General features: G+C 36.4%; 3 protein-coding genes across 4 annotated transcripts in view; all 3 read right to left on the bottom strand.

Moving 5' to 3' along the window:
* Positions 1-1,842: 1,842 nt before the first annotated feature.
* LOC107469764 (abscisate beta-glucosyltransferase-like) lies at positions 1,843-3,253 on the bottom strand. The gene has a single exon (XM_016089137.3). The coding sequence runs from the start codon at positions 3,120-3,122 to the stop codon at positions 1,983-1,985; it is 1,140 nt and encodes a 379-aa protein (XP_015944623.1). The 5' UTR covers positions 3,123-3,253; the 3' UTR covers positions 1,843-1,982.
* A 1,661-nt stretch (positions 3,254-4,914) lies between these two features.
* Positions 4,915-8,470, bottom strand: LOC107469761 (CBS domain-containing protein CBSX2, chloroplastic). Of its 2 annotated transcripts, XM_052254922.1 has the most exons (9): positions 8,345-8,470; positions 7,831-8,110; positions 7,644-7,731; positions 7,479-7,543; positions 7,253-7,301; positions 6,919-6,971; positions 5,659-5,774; positions 5,395-5,452; positions 4,915-5,302 (listed from the first exon to the last, which is right to left on the bottom strand). In XM_052254922.1, exons 2-9 carry the CDS (start codon positions 8,020-8,022, stop codon positions 5,234-5,236), a joined length of 690 nt encoding a protein of 229 aa, XP_052110882.1. In that variant the 5' UTR covers positions 8,023-8,110; positions 8,345-8,470; the 3' UTR covers positions 4,915-5,233. The 2 variants fall into 2 exon arrangements, with proteins under 2 accessions (XP_052110882.1, XP_015944621.1); XM_016089135.3 differs by lacking the exon at positions 8,345-8,470 and having other exon boundaries at positions 7,831-8,325.
* An 8,014-nt stretch (positions 8,471-16,484) lies between these two features.
* LOC127742908 (uncharacterized) overlaps positions 16,485-19,263 on the bottom strand; it is a 16,297-nt gene continuing 13,518 nt past the window's right edge. Inside the window, exon 2 of the mRNA XM_052255611.1 lies at positions 16,485-18,989. Coding sequence (XP_052111571.1) covers positions 16,485-18,989 — 2,505 coding nt within the window. The remainder of the gene's footprint in view (positions 18,990-19,263) is intronic.

Below are 19,263 nucleotides of genomic sequence, written 5' to 3'. Positions count from 1 at the left end.
TGAATTATGTAGCAGTAGGAAAATAACTATTATATTACTTAAATAGCTGGCGCTAATAATGGAAGCTCTCTTGTGGTTTGTTTAATTTGATTTGTTAAGTAACATGACAAATATGAATTTGTACTTCTCTCAAAAGGTTATTCATGTTATCAAATACCATGAAAAATTTGATGTTTCATTGTTTGATTTTTATTTTTGAGATCTTATTTCAAATTTAGGTTTCTAGCTATAATTTGGTCTTTCAGTTGATCACATCACAATTTAATTATACAGACTAAAGGACTAGAAGAGTGCAAATTCTACTGATATTAGAAATGAAAGTCCTCTATAAGGTTTAGCCTAGTTATACTAATTAATGTCTAATGTGACTTTGCTTTGCATGTTAATAAAGCAGATACTGAGCTTTCATATGGTAAAGTGGCTGAAACGAAAGTTCTCGAGCATTAAGAAGGAAGAATAGCAATACCAAACATAATCTATCCTAGCTGAGTCTAAATTGTGTTGTTTTCACGCTTGTGGAACAAATTTGTTGATAGTGTCTACTTAGTGTTAGTGTATATATCACTATATAAAACTGAGATTGAAACAAGTGTATTCACTCAACTATATTGATATATTAGTTGGTTACTTTAGTCACAACTTATCTTAATTGTTGATTATCATTTTTTTATTTTTAGATTTATTTTGTGATTATCATCATTTTGGGATGTGATTATGCTTTAAAAAAAATTAAATCTCATAAAACAAAATAGGCTATGGTTAGGATAAAAACTGTGACCATAGATAAGACTATGATCACAGTTTTAAGGTGGGGTGACCATTGATAAGCTATGGTCATAGTAAAAACCGTGACCATAGACTATAGATAAGGCTATGGTCACAGTTTTAAGGTGGGGTGACCATAGAGGCTATGGTCACAGTGAAAATCGTGACACCGTGAGCATAAATAAGGCTATGGTCATGGTTTTTATGCATGACCATAGATTAACCTTTGGTCACAGTAAAAAAGCGTGGCCTAAAGTGCCAGAATTTGAACACTACAACCGTGACCATAGATAAAAAAAACCGTGACCATAGGTTGATGGCCACGGCAGAATAGGCCACAATGAAAAAACCGTGACCATAGGTTAAAAATCGTGACCATAGACCTATAGTCACCCTTTTCACTAGCTATGGTCACGATTTTTCACTGTGGCCATAGACCTTTTTTTGTAGTGCTAGACCTGTCGAACTCTTTATTTCTCACATAAAATTGACACAAGGTCATTCGTAAGTCATAACAAGTGACTTCAAAGAGAATTGAAAATTACTATTTAATATTAAGAAAAATAAATATGCGAGACTTTGAAGAATAAATAAAAAGCTTAAAGGACAACTGCACATTTGAATTAAGCAAAGAATATGAAAGCAATTAACGTAGATTAAAACACATAAAGGGACAGTTAACAATAAAATATATCATGTATAAGAGATAGGGTGAAAACGACATCTAATAGAAAACTAGGTTGCGGCGGTGGGGGAAGCGTGTTGCGCTGCAGGAGAAGCTTGTTACGGTGGCAGCAAAAGCGGGTTGCAGTGGCGAGAATAAGTGAACGAGAGAGACCGCAAAGGAAGAGGAAGAGAGAATGGCAACAGTGATTGAAAGAGAGAAAAACCCTAGCAGACGTCTCACTATTTTGAATATGAAATTAAAAGAAAAAAGAAAAATGTGTAAAAAAATAATTAGAAGATTCAATATCTAATTACTGATTTTTCTAAAATTAAAAAAAAATGAGATTTTATTTAATTATTTTAGTATTAGCTAATGATACTCTTACATAAAGGTGAGACTAAGAAAGATTATGTGATATGCCTGTCTATCATAGAATTCACTCATAGTCACGCTTAACGGCTTCAGAGAAATTCTTGTATAAAGAATTTATTTCTCTTGGATTCAAGCGGATTCAAGTGTACAACTTCTTTGTATTGTTGGGCAATCTAATCTAAACTTCGCCATTGCAATTATTAACTTTGCGTTCTTGAAGCTCTTGAATCAAGGCATCAACATCTTGATAAGAAGTTCCACCTTCTTCAACAGCTCTTGTGCCACTCTCAGCAATCTTCTTCACTCTCATTCTCATCTCCGCCGCCTCCTCACTCTCCCCCATCAACTTCTTCACCGCAATCTCCACCTTCTCTCTTCCCAACACCTCTTTCCACTCGTCACTAAACCACACCCACTCTCTGCTCCCAACTGGCACTCCAATTCTCAACACACTCGTCACCAGCTTCTCATTCAAGAATTGCTCCGCCGTCACCGGCCACGTCACCATAGGCACACCGGCACACACTCCTTCTAGAGTTGAGTTCCAACCACAATGAGTCACGAACCCTCCAATGGCGCCATGTTCCAGAATTAAAAGCTGAGGAGCCCACCCTCTAAGGATCAATCCTCTGTTTGATTCCTTCATCCTCTCTTCAAACCCTTCCGGGAGCCATGTTTGAACATCATCTTCGTCATCTTCTTCTTTGTTTTTGGGCGATGACTTCATAATTTTTCCAACAACCCAAACGAACGATTTACCAGAAGCTTCAAGACCGTAAGCGATTTCCTTGAGCTGCTGTGGTGGTAACCGAATCAAGCTTCCAAAGCAGACATAAATAACTGAATGCGGTTCCTTCGAGTTCAGCCATTTCAAGCAACCTTGCTCGTCAATGGTGGACAACTTCCCTCTCTGGGTTTTATCTTCTACGCTTCCGTTACAAAGCGAAACCGGTCCCACAATCCATGCTTTCTTCCCAAGCTCGTTCCTCATGTAATCAGCATAATCAGGTTCCAATTCGTAAAAGCTGTTGATGATAGTTCCAAAGCCCTTATCCTCGAAATCCTTCATTGGTCCGGCGGTGATGTCGGTAGCGTCGCGTATTTCTGCGGGGAGAGTGTGGATGGTGATAGGGTGGCCGGAGCTCTGGGCTCTAGTTATGAGGTTTTGGAAGTTGAGAGCGTGGGAGGGTGTGGCTATGATTGTTGAGGCGGCCCCATGAGATGCAAAAACTCTTGCTATGTCTATCATTGGGATTTGGTGGCCGCCTCCTGTGAAGGGGAAGAAGAACATTTTTACTAAACCAGTTTCAGTTGCCATTTTTCTAGACGATGATGAAAAGAATTAGAGATGCTGTTTTGGTTTTGAAGGATGGTGGTGGGATATATAGAAGGCCGTTGTATACTGTATACAAGTGTGTACCGCTTAAGGGTTTGTTCTAGCTTTAGTTGTGGGAATGAGCACAAGTGAAATATTGAAATCTATATATTGCTAATGCTAGGTTTGGTTCTTGTGCAGTGATTGAGAGATTGAAATATTGAGATTGAGAGACAGAGACTCAGAGATAGAGACTGAAATAAATTTCAGTATTTTGTTTGGTGTAAAATGAGAGATAGAAATTGAAACAAGAATAAAGCTCTAATTTAATTTGCACAAAGGATAAAATTAAAATTAATTAATTGAAATGAGAGTATTTTAAGTATAAAATGTTATTAAAGTTTCAATCTCTGTCTTTAAAAATTCAGTCCCCTGTGTTCCTACTTTTTGGAAGTACTGAAATACTGAAATTTTGGAGATAGAGACAGAAATTTTAGTACCAGTCTCTGAGCCAACAAATATGATACTGAGTCTCAGTCTTCCAATCTTTATCCCAGTACCCCAAAACAAACGCTACCTTAGTGTACTTATTTGTCGTAGCTGCTATCAGCTTTAGTAGGGATGTCAACGGGGCAAGGCGAGAGCGAGGGCGAGGACGGGAGCGGGGGATGCCTCCCTGCTCCCCATCCCCTCCCTCAGATTTGTTCCCTGTCCCCGTTATTGCTCCCCATCCCCATTTTTCACAGGGTTTCATTCTTTGCAGGGACCCCATTCCCAATCTATTTGATAGTTCAAAATAATTATAAATTTCCATATGAATAGAGTTGCAAGTATCCATCCTATACAAAAATAACAAGATTTTATACAAAAAGTCTAAATGACACCATGGTGACTTATTTCGAAATGACGCAGTGGGAGTACGTAACGACGAGCCAGAAGACAAAGCAGTGGATGAGGTGAGAGACGCGGCAACAGAGAGGAGAATGGACACAACGGCAGAGTTACAAAAAGGAACGCCGCAATTAGAAAGCACGACGCGGTGGGGGTGATGGCACGATGAGGTTTGACAATGCGGTGAGAAGGGACAGTGGCAAGGGGGTGGTTGCAGAGAGGTTGAATGGAGTATGGACAGCATTAGAGATTTCTGAATTGAAGAAGGGTTATGAAAATGAAAATTAGAAGTTATATATATATATATGAGAGAGACTAAAAAACATATATGAGAAATAAATTATTAAGAATAATTTAGTAAATTTATAAATTTCGAAAAATAGCAAGGACGGGACGAAGATCCCCGCTCGAGTTCCCGCACCTGCCTCGAGAGAATTTCGTCCCCCATCCTCATTTCCGCAGAAAAAATTTCCCACAGTTGGATCCCCATTCGGGATAGTCCCCGCAGGGATCCTGGGGAGTTTTGCCATCCTTAAGCTTTAGGTGTGAGGCCGAGATTGTGTTCTGTTTGGCATTTGAGACTCTTCTATCTTGCTTTCTCATGCCGAGCTTTGGTTTTCATCTCGGGAAAATGAAGAAAATAGAACACAAAAACATGGCAATAAGTGCTTCACCTTTAAATTTCTTCGCCTGCATTCCAATTTGCACACAAGCTAACGACCAAAAAATATGCCAGCAATTTGTCTTGCAAGTTGCAATTGGCAAAAAGGACAGTTTGGCGTGACAAAAATAGTCGAGAGTTATCCAACTCAATAACAAACTCGTGAATAGAACCAATATGAAAAATGACCAAGACATTAAATATATAAATTATAACCCTAAGCAATTTATAATTAGCTTATGATACAGTGCTCAAAATGATCTATTCGAGAGCTTGAATAGAAATTGACTATATATAGTGTTTCCATGGTTTAAACAATCCAGGGCACATAAAATATCTCAAACAAGGAGATCGATTGATCACCCTCGTCTATAAATATTAACACTTCAGAAGTTGTTTTCAGCTACTCTATTTTGGCCATGCATATCGCATCTGTAATATAATCTAAACGTCCATCGGATGATGACTAAATACCTAATCATGTAGAGGCTATGCTGACTTTCACTACACAAACCGTGAGCAAAACTATTTGAATAAGGTTTTCTCAAACTATGTGGATCTCTCACCACTCGCCGGCATGTTTCGATAGCAGAGCTGCCTTAACGATATTTCCCCTTGTAATGAGTCCAACCTTCCAATAATGAGGAGAAACATTCAGCAAAAACCACTACTGAAAGAAGCACATATATTAAACTATTAAGAGGGGGAAGATACTCTTCTTACCAGCTTCCCATCCTTGTCTACCACAGGTAGTCGACGATATTTTGTTTCAAGCAACAGCCTAATACAATAAGCACTGGTGTCAGACATCAGGTGATCAGCTTTGCCATTCTAAGGGAACATGTAAATGAAAATTAATCTGGAGTAGGTTTTTTCTTTTCTTTTGTCCTTTACATTGGCGAAGAATTATTGAGTGTACATGGGCTGGAATATAAAGGGGAAGAAAACACAGAGTTCAATGTTGTTGATTATACATAAAATCAGTACCTAGCAGCATCCTCCAGACTAGTAGATTCTTGAACAACAAGTGGAGTTGGCGTCATTAGGTCACCAACAACTTTTCCATTAGTCTTACTAAGCAGTTTTTGTATCTCATTAAATGTCTGTCATTGAAGCAAACAATTAGAACAAGACAGTTTTGCTTAACATAATAAACTAATGATAGTTCAATAGACGTTTGTTCCTAACATATAAAATATGATAGTTTTCATACGATTGCAAGCTCCCTTCTGCTTCATGACAAGTAACACAAAGAAGACAGCGGAAGGAATATTAAAAAAATTCAGGCCAAAATTTTGTTATTTCTAAGATACGGAACCTATGCATATCCTTTACTACCTGACACACAAAAATGATCTTAATGTCCTGACAAAGTCGTACTTTTGAGGATCATGTTTGATCACAGAATCCATATAACATTGCCAAGACCACCTTGCAAATTTCAAAAGTAGTTACAAAGGCAAAAAGGAAGGTACCCTACATTTCCCCTTGCAAATTTCAAAAGTAGTCAATACAAAGGCAAAAAGGAAGGTACCCTACATTTCCCGAAAAAAACAAAGGAGAAAGACAGCTGATCCCATATATATATTGGAAGGCACTGATTCATAAACTCAAAAAGACCTGGCTGACTTCCAAAATTCTTCTATTGCAAAAGACTGGGACTTTTAAGTAAACTTATTCAGAACAGTAATTTCTGAACTCAAGCAAAACTTTGCTACATTCACATGATCAGATCATTATTTCCTGAAGCTTGACTCTAGATACAAATGGATACAAAGATGCACTCGTCCAAATTATACTTCAGACAGCAATATTTCCTAATACGAGATAACTAAGATGCAGGTTCGCTGATTAAAGCAAATGATTTTGGTCACGATTTTTCAAAATTTATACCACTTCCTTCCTTTTAAAAATCTTGCATTTTTTGAAAACTTGAACACTTGATCAATAAGTAATTGATGAAATTTACACAAGGCTTCAGAATTTATAACGAGTTACGACGACCTTGTATTCAGTGAAATACTATTATTTCAGCAAAACAACGGTGTGCATGGCAAAAAAATAAAAATTGAAATTCAATTGTCATAGAGGATTGCATGTAGGTTCAGAATTAAGTTTGTGAACAACATAATAGAATGGCCCCATCTCAATTTACAAAGCACATTCCATGAACATCAATAAAAGAGGTGTTATGAATGATTGACAGCAAATCTATTTAGCATAGTTAGAAGAAAAAGTTGCACATACTTTCCAAGAGCTACCAACATCAGGAAATAAGTTTGCATCACTTTGAGGACCACCTAAAAAGCCAAAACAAAAGATTAGTAGACACTTTGCAGCAGGATGCGGAACTCTTGTTTTGCAAACTTGGGCACAACCATAGAATTTTATAATAGCATTGCTTAAGGTTTGTAAAGAAGTTCAATGCCCACACTATCATACATGGCATATTGTCATCTTCAGTGTCACCATTCTCAACAATAACAACACGAAGTTTGAAAAGTAGAAAGGATAACTAACACAAATGATTTCCAACTCAGAATTAGCAAAAAGTAGAACAAAATAAAATAATATAATATACCTGATATAGAATCAATTGCTAGCAAGTCATAATCTGAAACAACTCCAACCTGCAGCAATTTTTTATTAGAAAGAAAAAGAGGTAAGTCTCAAAGAGGAAGTAAAATAAAGTCAAAGTAGTTGCATTTTGATGATGAAAAGACAAGTACATGAAAAAAACAAAAGTGAAGAACGTTAAAATCATTAAAGAATAATGCAAAAATAGCTGAAGGGGATTAAAAAGTTACGAGATTCCAGTCGTCATCGATAACTGGAAGACCACTGATCCTGTTGTTGACGAGTGCCTCCAAAGCTGAAATTTTAAATTTTAAGTAAATAAACTTGGAGAATATAAAACGAACACTAAATAACATAATAATAAAAAACAAAAAATTACAGAAACAAATCCTTACCTTCGTCAACGGTAGTGGAGGGCTTGACAACGTGCAAATGATCTTTCGTTGTCATGAAATCACCAACTGTGTAACTTCCATTCCCGCGCTGAAAACCAACATCAAATTACAAAAATAACCTCATCTGAGAAGGGTAAAGAGCAGTTATCGTATCAGAGAAGCTTGATCCGTTGAGAAGAAGACTTACCGGAGCTGAATTGATAGTTGGACCTGGGCTTGGGCCAGGGCCCGAAGAAACTGGGCGAAACGCAGCTGAGGACAATGAACGTCGCCGTTTTGGGATGGCGGATAAAGGAAGAAACTCGCCGCATTGAGGAGGGGAAACGGAGCGAAGCGGAGCAACAACAGGGAGTGTGTTGATCAAAGGAATCGAACTCATGTCAATGATTTTTCTTTAAATCCTTTATTAATGTAAAATTGTTTTGCTTTTCTTTCTAATTTTGATTTTGCTGGTGATTCTTCCGCTGCTGTAAGTGGAAGGGAGATCGGAGACCAAAAATAGCGTGGAATGGAGAAAGGAAAGTTATTTTTGGTACTGACAATAATGCCAATCTCTGATTCTCTCTCTATATCTCAGTTTGTAGAATAAATTATGAAAAATATGAAGATATGTAAATTGAAAAAACAAAATGAGAAAATTCAAAGTAGAATGGTTGAATAATGAATGAATTATGAAATTTGAAAAGGAGACGTGAACGTACTTTACTTTTCAGATTTTCCGTTGAAACCGGTGGGAAGAATAGTTTGCGGAAACTGACACAAATGTAGTATCGCAGTCGGCGCGGGTTGTTGAACGGTGTCGTTTTCTAGTCGCATGGAGTTCTGTTTAAGATTTTCCAATATTTTAAACCTGTATTATGTGCGTATAATTATGTGGTTGTGGTTGTCTGTTTTTTTTTTATTTTTAGGCATTTTTCAACTTAGCAGGTCAAAGACTAATTTGTCGCGGTATTAAGATTTACTTAAGAATTTGTCGCTGGCCAATGAATTGCTGCATGCACAAGGCGGAATTCGAATACCTAACATTTACTTAAGCGAATTAGTAAGCTAACTACTAAACCAACCCAACTTAGTTTGGTTGTGGTTGTCTATAATGCTGCTTATTCCCCATGTTGAGCCTTGGTAGGGCCTACGCAAGGTAGTTGGCCTGAATAATTGAGTCAAGGTTATGAAAATCCAACCCCACCTTGAACTATTTTAACTATTAATTTATTAGTTTAATTGATTTGATCATAATTTAATTTAAAAAATATTTTATTAATATTATAATTTCATTTAATTATAAATTCAAAAGTTAAATAATAAAAATAATAATCAAATATAAAATGACGACATTTAAATTTATTATCAATCATTAAAATTTTCTAAAATTTGCTACAAATTTATTTTCTTGAAATCATCACCTTCATTTTTACTATTTGCACCAAAAAAATTAAGTGATACAGGCATACAGCATAAAATGTATTATTATCACCACTACCAACACTATTTTGATCAAAATCAGCATCAATATCATCTAACGATATATATAACACATTATCAATAACAATCTTTGTGCAAACATAGGAGGAATAAAGATTTTTGCTTTCTTTTGTGGATCACTTATAATTACTTGCTTTAATGGTAACTGATTCGGAATTTATTGTTCTTCTTGCATTAATGCTTTATCAATTGTATTTTCAATCTCATCACTACTATTTTCATTAAAACTTACTTTTCTCTTACTAGTTTTAATTTTTTGAATTTCTTTCAATAAATTTTTCATTTGTTTTTCTACGTCATAAGGGACTTTAAAATACTTTTTAATATCTCCATCTATCTTTGTCAAATATTTTTTCATTCTATTAATTCTCTCTCCTCCAAAAGTACTTAGACAACACAAACATTGGTAATGCAATTTTCCGTTTATTACTTGTAAAGCTAACATATCTTCAAGCTGGATCAATTTTTTTTTTGAAACATTAGAAGTTTATGATTGACTAATGACTATCGTTAGATTCAAGAAGAAGAGAAGTTTCTAGACAGGATTCGAAGCCAAATTATTCTCTGCATTATTATTCCTAAGTGTTTCTTGGTTGATACTCTCATCCATACCTAAAATTTACCAGCAACCCAATAACAATATTACAGGCTTATAGTAACCCACACTAACCCAATAATCTCAACAGTCAAGATAATTACAGAATAAAAAAATTAACAACAACAAGATTTACAGATTAACTGACAACAATTATTTAAGATTATCCACAATTCTAAACTACAATAATGAAAAATCACAAGTCATAGATTAATTAACAACAATTACAGTTAAAAATACCTAGAAAAAGGCAGACTCAGCAAAGAAGGAAACAGGGAGCACAATGGAAGGGTTGACACGACTGACGAAAAGGAGTACGGTGGAACAAAGCTGGTGCCGACGGGACAGTGGCTGCACGATTAAGGTAAGAGGTGAGAATAGTTACCATGGTGAGGGTGTCTTCGAAGTTCGAACAATGGCTGCACGATGAAAGCAGCTTCCAGAAATTACGACGGTGGCAGTAACAGAATGGTAGCTAGACATAAGTTAGGAAAAGAGGGAGCAGCTCGATGAGAAGAAGGAAAAGGATAACGTCTAAGTGAGACTGTGAGAGAGACAAAGGTGCTACTGCTTCTTGTTTTGGTTAGGATTCTTTTCCTCTAAATCAAATGCTGTTTTGAACTTTTGGGTGAAAATAAAAAAATAATCGATCGATTCCTAGTTCGTTTCGACCGATTGATTTTCGACCGGTCCAACTACAATTTTTAAATTTTTCCGTTAGAATATTTAATTAATTTGTTATTTTTATTGGTTTATGGTTCGACCGACTAATTCGAACCCATTTTTTCATAACTTTAAATTGAATACCTTCTCTTTTAAATTTAAATTTTTATTTTAAAAATACCTAATAAAATAAGTTATATATAGAGAAATTTAAAGATATAAACATTTAAAAAATTAAAAAAATCAAGTGCCGTTTTTGAACCTTCTTCCCCATTCTGAAAATGCAACCGAAAAAAAAATTTTTGAGTTCGTTTCAAATAATCATCATTGACAACAAAGAAAACTGTTTCATTTAAAAATTCAAGACAAAAAATTCCACTTTCACTTTCACACTTCAACTTCAACTTCAAAATGCTTCTAGAACAATACAAACTGCTAAAATTGAATCTAAGCTACTATGACTTATCCCTCGCCTACTTGGGATTTGGGTCTTAGGAAGCAGGAAAGGATGCAACGTCAATATTAATAAAGAAATGCTATTATTATTCTTAATTTTTTTAACTAAAGATAAGGAGATTTAAATTCGCACTCTCTTATTTTAATAGGGAGAGATTATACAATTAGAACTATAGGTTATTGATTATTATCATTTTTATTTTAATAATATTATTTTTTTATAAATTATGAGAAGAGTAATATTATTAAGAGTAAAATATTATTTTTGTCTCTAATATTGGAGTAAGTCTTAAAGTTGTTCCTAACATTTTAATCGTTTTATTTAAGTTCCTAACGTTTTAAAATTGACTCAATATTGTCTTGTTGTTAGGGATCCGTTAACGGAGTTGACAGCACGACAAAATTGAAACGATTTCGAAACATTAGGGACTTAAATAGGACGAAAATGTTGGGGACAAAAACGATACATAGAAATAAATTTTAATATTATCCATCAATAAAATCAATTTTTTACTGTACATAATATTCAATTATTTTTTAATTACATCTAAGTAAATTACACTTAGTCACATTACTTTCATTCTAAATAAATTTAATTTTTTTATAATTTTATACTTATTCTACAAATATTTCATGATAACTAAAAAATTTTAAGAGTAAAATTATAAAAAAAATTAATTTATTTAGAATGAAAGTAATGTGATTAACTGTAATTTACTTAGATGTGATTAAAAAATAATTGAATACTATGTACAGTAAAAATTGATATTATTGATGAATAACATTAAAATTTACTTCTATGTATCATTTTTGTCTTCAATGTTTTCGTTCTATTCAAGTTCCTAACATTTCAAAATCGTCTTAATTTTATCCTGTCATCAATTCTGTTAACGGATCCCTAACGACAGGACAACATTGAACAAATTTTAAAATGTTTGAAACTTAAATAAGACGATTAAAATATTAGAAAAAACTTTAGAATTTGTCCCAAACATTAAGGATAAAAACGATATTTTACTCCATCATTAAAAATATAACTCTATTATGCCGATGTTTTAACAGTTCCCTTTTTTACATTCTTCTACGAACCATGGAGTTTATAATATTCGATGGTTCAAAAACATTGGTTTTATTTTATTAAACGATTTTTAGGTTCGTATAGCTTAGGTTTTTAATTTACGATAATGTATTGCAAGTGTGCAAGTGCAACATCCAAAATTCCAAATCGTACTTGCGAGTTTGGTGCGTGATGATTTTTTCGTTTTTCTTTTGTCTTTATTAAAAATACAAATTTTAAACACGGTTAATGCAAAATAATGTTGAATAGAATGTATTCTCACTGTCATCAACAGCTACAATACCAATTAGAATAAGCGCAATCACCAACTCGCATTCCCTGCGTGGACACCTCATTTGTTATTATTGCACTACAAAAAAAAAAATCTATGGTCATACTGAAAAATTGTGATCATAACTAATGAAAAGGATGACTATAAATTTATGATCATAATTTTTAATCTACGATCACGATTTTTTTTATCGTGATTTATTTTCTTATGGCCATAAATATATAGTTATAATTTTTTATCTATGATTACAGTTTTATGGTCACAATTTTAATGTTTAAATTCTGTCACTTTAGACCACGTTTTTTTATCGCTCTATGGTCATGCCATTATGAAAACCGTAACCATAGCCTAATCTATAGTCATGACCATAATCTCTATGGTCACTCCGCTAAAAACCATGACCATAGCCTCTGTGATCATCCTTTCCTAGAACTGTGACCGTAGCCTTATCTATGGTGATGATTTTGGCCGTGAATATAAATTCTTTTAAGTCACTTTTTTAATAAACATTAGGGAATAGAGTAGTTATTAAAAACTAAATTCTATCTCAATAAAATTATTTTAAAAATATTATTTTATTTAATTAATTTGTCAATTAATTTTTTAAATAAGTATTCTAATTTAAAAATTGAGGTAATTAAATAANAATTAAGCAAAAATCTAAATTATTAATTTTAATTAAACAAAAATATTTAATTGTAATTAAAAATTATATAAATCTAAATTAATTTAAAATTCAAAATCTCATAATTGTGATGTATTTACTTTTCAATAAAGACAACTTTTTGAGCAATGAAGACACGACAGGCGACAGAAGACGAGCACGACAACCCACGACGTACGATGAACGACGCAGGGAAGCTTGCGATTCGTGAGTGTATAGAGGGGTTGGACAACCTCCTAACACCGTAACCATAGATACTTTTAGGTCACTCTCTAAAATCTTGACCATAAACTCTTTTAAGTCACTCTTTTGTAAAACCGTGACCATAGACTCTTTTAGGTCACCCCTCAAAACCGTGACCATAGATGTCGTTTGGTCACGGTATAAAACGGTGACCATAAACTATTTTAGGTCACCCCTAAAATTGTGATCATAGATCCCTTTAAGTCACCCCCAAAACTGTGACCATAGACCTATTTAGTCACCCTTTCGAAAAACTGTGACCATAGATTCTTTTTGGTCACTGTAAAAAACCGTGACCATAGACCCCTTTAGACCACCCCCTAAAACTGTGACTATAGACCCTTTTAGGTCTCTCCCAAAACTGTGACCATAGACCCTGTTCTGACCTGTTGTCACCGGCATACAACTCGTCCTCCGAGGAAGGTCGGTGGAACTCCTTGCAATCGAAGCACGAAGCTCGGCAATCAGAACGGAGGTTGTGAGTACCTGCAAAGATACTCCGACGCTCAAGTCAATAAGAGATTAATGAGTATGAGTTTCTATCTGTGAAAGATTGCCTACCTGGTTGGTCTCTGTCTTCCACTTATAACTGGTTGGTCGTAGGTGACCGTTTTTTAGGTAACGTCCGAGCATTAATTCGTGTATCCGACGTTATGAAAAAATATAAATGCTGATTATAATGGTCGGTTACTATTGTGAATGATACGTTGCCGAGCTATAACTCGTAACCGATTATTGTCTGTTCATATCACAGCCCCCAAGCTTAGCCTGATCTGAGGAGGACATGTTGAGCTTATTATTGACTTAGCGAGTTATAGCTCGGTATGCCTAGCCCCCAAGGTCAACGTGGCATATCAGATTTCTGCCGTTTCTTTATTGGTTATTGTGTTAATTTAATGCCTTGTCTGGTTCAACTTCCAACGTTAATCTTGGACCGTTGAAGTGACCTTATGATGTGTGGGTGGGATTTAATTTTGGAACTGAAAGGTTTAATTAAATTGATGCTTGAGTTTGAACTCCTGAGTTCTTTATTGACATTGCGTTTGAGGGCAGAAGCTTTTTATTGAAAATGAGTAGAAGAGGTTAGTGCAGTTTTCTTATCTACTTCTATCTCTTGATAATTTTGGTTTTCGCTTTTGTTAAAAAATGAGTGAAAAGAAGAAAAATGTGTTACCCTCGATTGAAAATGCTGGGATATACGATTGGGTTGACAAGGATGTTCATATACGGGCTTTGTTATTTTCTGATGCTGATAGTGTGAGGCAGATAAATGTGGGTAGGGTGATGAGGGCTGGGTTTCATATAGAGCTGCTGCCATGCAGCCGGTCAGATCGTGTGTTCCATAGGCAAGATAGTTTTGAATATTTTTATGTTTACAGTTGCATGATTGAGGAACTAAGGGTTAAACTTCCATTTTCTGTTTTTGAATGTAATGTGATGAAACAATTAAATTGCGCCCCTTCCCAAATCCATCCAAATGGGTGGGCTTTTATAAGATGTTTTGAAGCTTTGATGGATTTTCTTGAAATTAAACCAGACTTAGAACTATTTTTCTCTTTGTTTCAAGCTAAGGGGGTATGGAAGGGTTTATGGATTAACTTGAACAGTACCCCCGGATTTTCTATTTTCAAGCTTTATAAATCATCTTTCAAGGATTTCAAAGAAATGTTTCTGAAAGTTAAATCAGTAAATGAAGAGTTTCCGTTTTACCTTGACGAAAATTTGGGAGAAAAATTTCCGCTTTACTGGTGTTGTCATCCGCAACATATCCTTGGTCCCGACCTTATCAACAGTCGGAATGAGTGCATAATCTCGTTTTTGATTGAGATGGTTGACAAAGGTGGACTGATATCTGTATCCGACCTGCTACCATGGGAGGAAAATAAAGCCGTAGTATTAGAGTATTTTGGTGAGAGAAATTGGAAGTCATTTTCTTTTAAGAGCTATTGTTAACTGTTTTATGCTTTTGCTGATTCCTTTCTTTTTTCTTTTGTGAATGTTGTAGCTGGTAACTTCCCTGGAGTGACTGCCTCTAGTTTGAGATCTCGATTCAGGAGTAAGAATTTTGAGGGATCTTCATCAAATGTCGAGAAGGCGGATGGTGGTGCTGAGGTGGATCAGCCCCCACCGAGGAAAGAGGGTATTGTGTTTAAGAAAAGAAAATCTGATGCGGTTGTTGAAAACGAGGGTGGGGTTGAAGAGGAGAAAATGGAACTTGGTGATTTGTCGAATTCTCTTTTGAAGCTAGAGAAATTATATGTGTTTGAGGAAGAAGAAGAAAATTCCTCGGTATGGAGCAAGAAATTTCCCTTTAGTATTGTATCTGATGAAATTGTGCAATCGGATGTAGATAGGAGTCGGGTGGATGCGTTTGGAGACTTAGGTATTGATCAGTATCTACAGGTAACGTCTCTTTCTGTTTATTGTGCCTATCTTTTTTCTGTGATGCTTCGTATATTTCTTTTTGTTTCTGTTGTCTATCCTGATGACTCTTTTATGCTTTCAGGTCGTGGGGTTTCGGTTAGCTAGTATTGGCCGTAGCCAAGAAAAGAGACACAAGAAAGAACTGTCTGAAGCTTCCAATATTGCTAAGTTAAAGGAAAAATTGGTGCTTAGTGAAGCAAGTGCTAAGGATTTGAAGAAGAAATTATCTGAGGCTGAGTCTGAGCTTAAGGTTGAAAAGGAGTGTCATGAAAGAATTGCTGCATTGTTAAAAGAAAAAGAAAATGATCTTTCGAGTGTAAATGATCGGCTCACCGAGTTATCTGCAAAGATGAAGAAATTTGAAGAAAATAAGCAGGGTGATATTTTGGACGCCTTTGCTGAAGGCTTTGAGCGAGCTATCAATCAGGCGAAGTTTCTTGTGCCTAGTGGGGATTTCAGTCTTATGGATCCTGCTAAAGTAATCCAAGATGGTAAACTGGTAGATGACGAGGAAACTGTTGAGGAGGGAGGCGATAACCTTGCCGAGTAATCGGTGTTTTAGGAGTTTGTTCCTTTTTGAAAGGTTTTTGTAGGTTTTGCTGAACTTATTTCTGTTTTGTCTGTTTTTTATGAAGTGCAATAGTCTGATTATAAACTGACGGATTAGGTTGTGATGTTTGCCTAATCAATTTTTTGATGTTGCCGTTCTGTGGCTTATGACTGTAATATTTTGCGCATTCGTATAATAATGCGACTTTGCTGTTTTATAATTATTCCCTTTCATAGGAATATTACTTTTGTAGAGTGGCATGATAAATATATACTTAAAAGATTGATCTTATTGAAAGTAATACCTGTACAAATTGTGTCAGGTTAACCAGCCTCGTTAAAACCCCCAATGAGGAAAAAACCCTTTTTGGGAAAAAAAAGTTCTCAAAGTGGGAAAAAGAGTACTGGTATACTGTTTAACTGTAATATTGTTTCAAAGAGTTGACGTTCCATGTGTTGGGTATTTGAGTGCCATCTAGTTGTTCCAACTTATATGCTCCTCGGCCCACTACCTCAGAAATTCGATATGGGCCGTCCCAAGTTGCAGCGAGTTTTCCGTGAGAAGGAGGTCGGCGAGCTTGTTCAGTCTTTCGAAGTACCAAATCTCCGTTGTTGAATGTTCTTGGAACCACTTTCTGAGCATATCGGCGGCCCACCTGTTGTTGTAAGGCTCGGTGCCGAACTGCTGCTGTTTCCCTAATTTCTTCAATTAGGTCGAGCTCTGCTTGCCGAGCTTTATCATTATCTTCGGCTATCGTACGCATGGATCCTTGGGACACCTCCATCGGAATCATTGCCTCGGATCCGTAGACCAACCTGAAAGGGGTTTCCTTGGTCGTTGAGTGGATTGTTGTATTGTACGCCCATAGAACTTCTGGGATAAGTTCGGCCCACAGGCCCTTTGCGTCGCCGAGTTTTTTCTTTAATGCTTGCAGGATGACCTTATTTGCTGCTTCCGCTAGTCCGTTGGATTGCGGGTGCTCGACAGAAGAGAAGTGTTGCTTTATCTTTAGATTCTGCAAAAACTCCTTAAAAGTGTTGTCAGTAAACTGTCGACCATTATCAGTGACGATATGGCCTGGTATACCAAATCTACAAATTATGTATTTCCATACGAAGCTTATCATTTGTGATGAGGTGATTTTTGCAAGTGGCTGGGCCTCAATCCATTTAGAAAAGTAATCTATTGCGACTACCAAAAATTTTACCTGTCTTGGAGCAGTGGGGAAAGGGCCGAGAATGTCTATTCCCCACCTGTTAAACGGCCAACTTACCACTGACTGATGGAGATGTTCGGTAGGCATGTTAATGATCGGTGAGTGTTTCTGACAGTTGTCGCATGTTCTGACTTTATGCCTGCTATCCTCCCATATTGTCGGCCAATAAAAACCTGCGCGGAGAGCTTTTTGTGCCAAGCTTCGTGCTCCGCAGTGTATGCCGCAGATTCCTTCATGAGCTTCGGCTAAGAGGAGATCGGCCTCTTCCCTGTCTAAACATTTTAACAATGGTCGAGAATAACCTCGCCTATACAGAGTATTATTTATCAAGGTGAAAAAAGAAGCTTGTCTTCTGAATTTACCTTTGTTTTCAATCTCCTCCGGAACAGAGCCGTTACGGAGGTATTGAATGTAAGGTTCCTGCCAACTGCCTTTACTCAAGGTATTAAAAATTTTTGCTGATTCAAAGCTCGGTCTGTCTATGGTTGACTGTAAGAGTGTGGCGGTGTGTGCTTGCGTTGTTGCTAGTTTTGACAAAACATCTGCCCTATGGTTTTGTTCTCTAGCTATGTGAGCAATCTCTATTTTAGAAAACTTGTTTAGTAAGGTTTGAACAATATTTAAGTATTTCAAAAGAATTGGATCTTTTGTTTGGAAATTTTGATTTGCTTGTTGCACGACTAGTAACGAATCGCAATAAACCTTTAAATCATGGATATCCAAATCAATGGCTAACCTGAGCCCAGCTATGAGGGCTTCGTATTCGGCTTGGTTATTGCTTGCTTTAAATGAGAACCTGAGTGAGTGTTCGAGGATTAAACCATCCGAGCTTTCTAACAGAATTCCTGCTCCTGCCCCTTGAGGGTTTGAGGCACCATCGACGAACAGTGTCCAAAGCCGACTTCTTTCATCGGGCGAAGTGTTGGTGAATTCTGCCACAAAATCAGCCAGGCATTGTGACTTAACAGACCCTCTTGGTTGGAATTGTATGTCGAACTCAGACAGTTCAATTGACCACTTGGTTAGTCGGCCTGCTAGCTCAGGCTTATAAAGTATTTGTCGTAGTGGATACTCTGTTCTGATGATAACTGTATGACTCTGAAAATAAGGTCGGAGTCGTCTTGCCGAGAATATGATTGCCAGGACGAGCTTTTCAAGCTTTGGATACCGAAGTTCCGCGTTTTGTAGTGTCTTGCTCACAAAATATACCGGCTGCTGTTCTTTGCTGTTCTCTGTGACAAGAACCGAGCTAACAGTCATCTCGGTGACGGACAAGTAGAGGTAAAGTGGGTCGCCGAGCTTTGGTTTCTGCAAAACAGGTGGCTTGGATAGGAGGTGTTTCAAGCTTAAAAATGCTTCTTCGCATTTTTCATCCCAAAAAAAGTTTTTTGTAGCTTTCTTTAGACATTGGAAAAAATTGAAGGATTTCAGGGCCAAACATGGTAAGAATCTTGACAACGCCACTAATCTCCCTGTTAACCTTTGTACATCTTTTACCGAGTTTGGGCTGCGCATATCAAGTATTGCTTGGCACTTCTCTGGGTTTGCTTCGATTCCCCGACTTGTTAGCATGAAACCGAGGAATTTTCCTCCTTTTACGCTGAAGGCGCATTTTTCCGGGTTCAGTCTCAAGTTATAGCGTCTGATTTGAGCAAATATTTCCTCGAGATCTTCAGTATGGGATTGGGCATGTGCCAAGGAGAACTAATTTAACTAACTGATTACTTGCACAATTCCGTTCAACTGACCAGCAAGTGTACTGGGTCGTCCAAGTAATACCTTACGTGAGTAAGGGTCGAATCCACAGAGATTATTGGTTTGAAGCAATTAATATTTATTTTATTAATCTTAGTTAGGATGTCAACAAGGTTATTTGGATTAAAAGTGAAATAACTTCCGGCTTATACCACGAAGATTCTGTTGGGGAATCTAAGAGATATTCATTCAGTCTGATGTAGAACGGAGGTGGTTGTCAGGA

Source organism: Arachis duranensis, chromosome 10, assembly GCF_000817695.3.
Source record: "Arachis duranensis cultivar V14167 chromosome 10, aradu.V14167.gnm2.J7QH, whole genome shotgun sequence".
Classification (NCBI taxonomy): Eukaryota; Viridiplantae; Streptophyta; class Magnoliopsida; order Fabales; family Fabaceae; genus Arachis; species Arachis duranensis.
The sequence above is the reverse complement of the archived record's forward strand: the minus strand, read 5'-3'. Positions and strand labels throughout refer to the sequence as shown.

Bases quoted from the DNA above. Each gene is read 5' to 3' on its own strand.
- LOC107469761 (XM_052254922.1), bottom strand. From the start codon at position 8,022: ATGAGTTCGATTCCTTTGATCAACACACTCCCTGTTGTTGCTCCGCTT. The intron at 5,775-6,918 runs GTATGTGCAACT...CTTCAATGACAG, and splicing joins ATGTTGGTAGCTCTTGGAAA to ACATTTAATGAGATACAAAA. The intron at 5,453-5,658 runs GTACTGATTTTA...TTATTGTATTAG, and splicing joins AGTCTGGAGGATGCTGCTAG to GCTGTTGCTTGAAACAAAAT.
- LOC107469764 (XM_016089137.3), bottom strand. From the start codon at position 3,122: ATGGCAACTGAAACTGGTTTAGTAAAAATGTTCTTCTTCCCCTTCACA.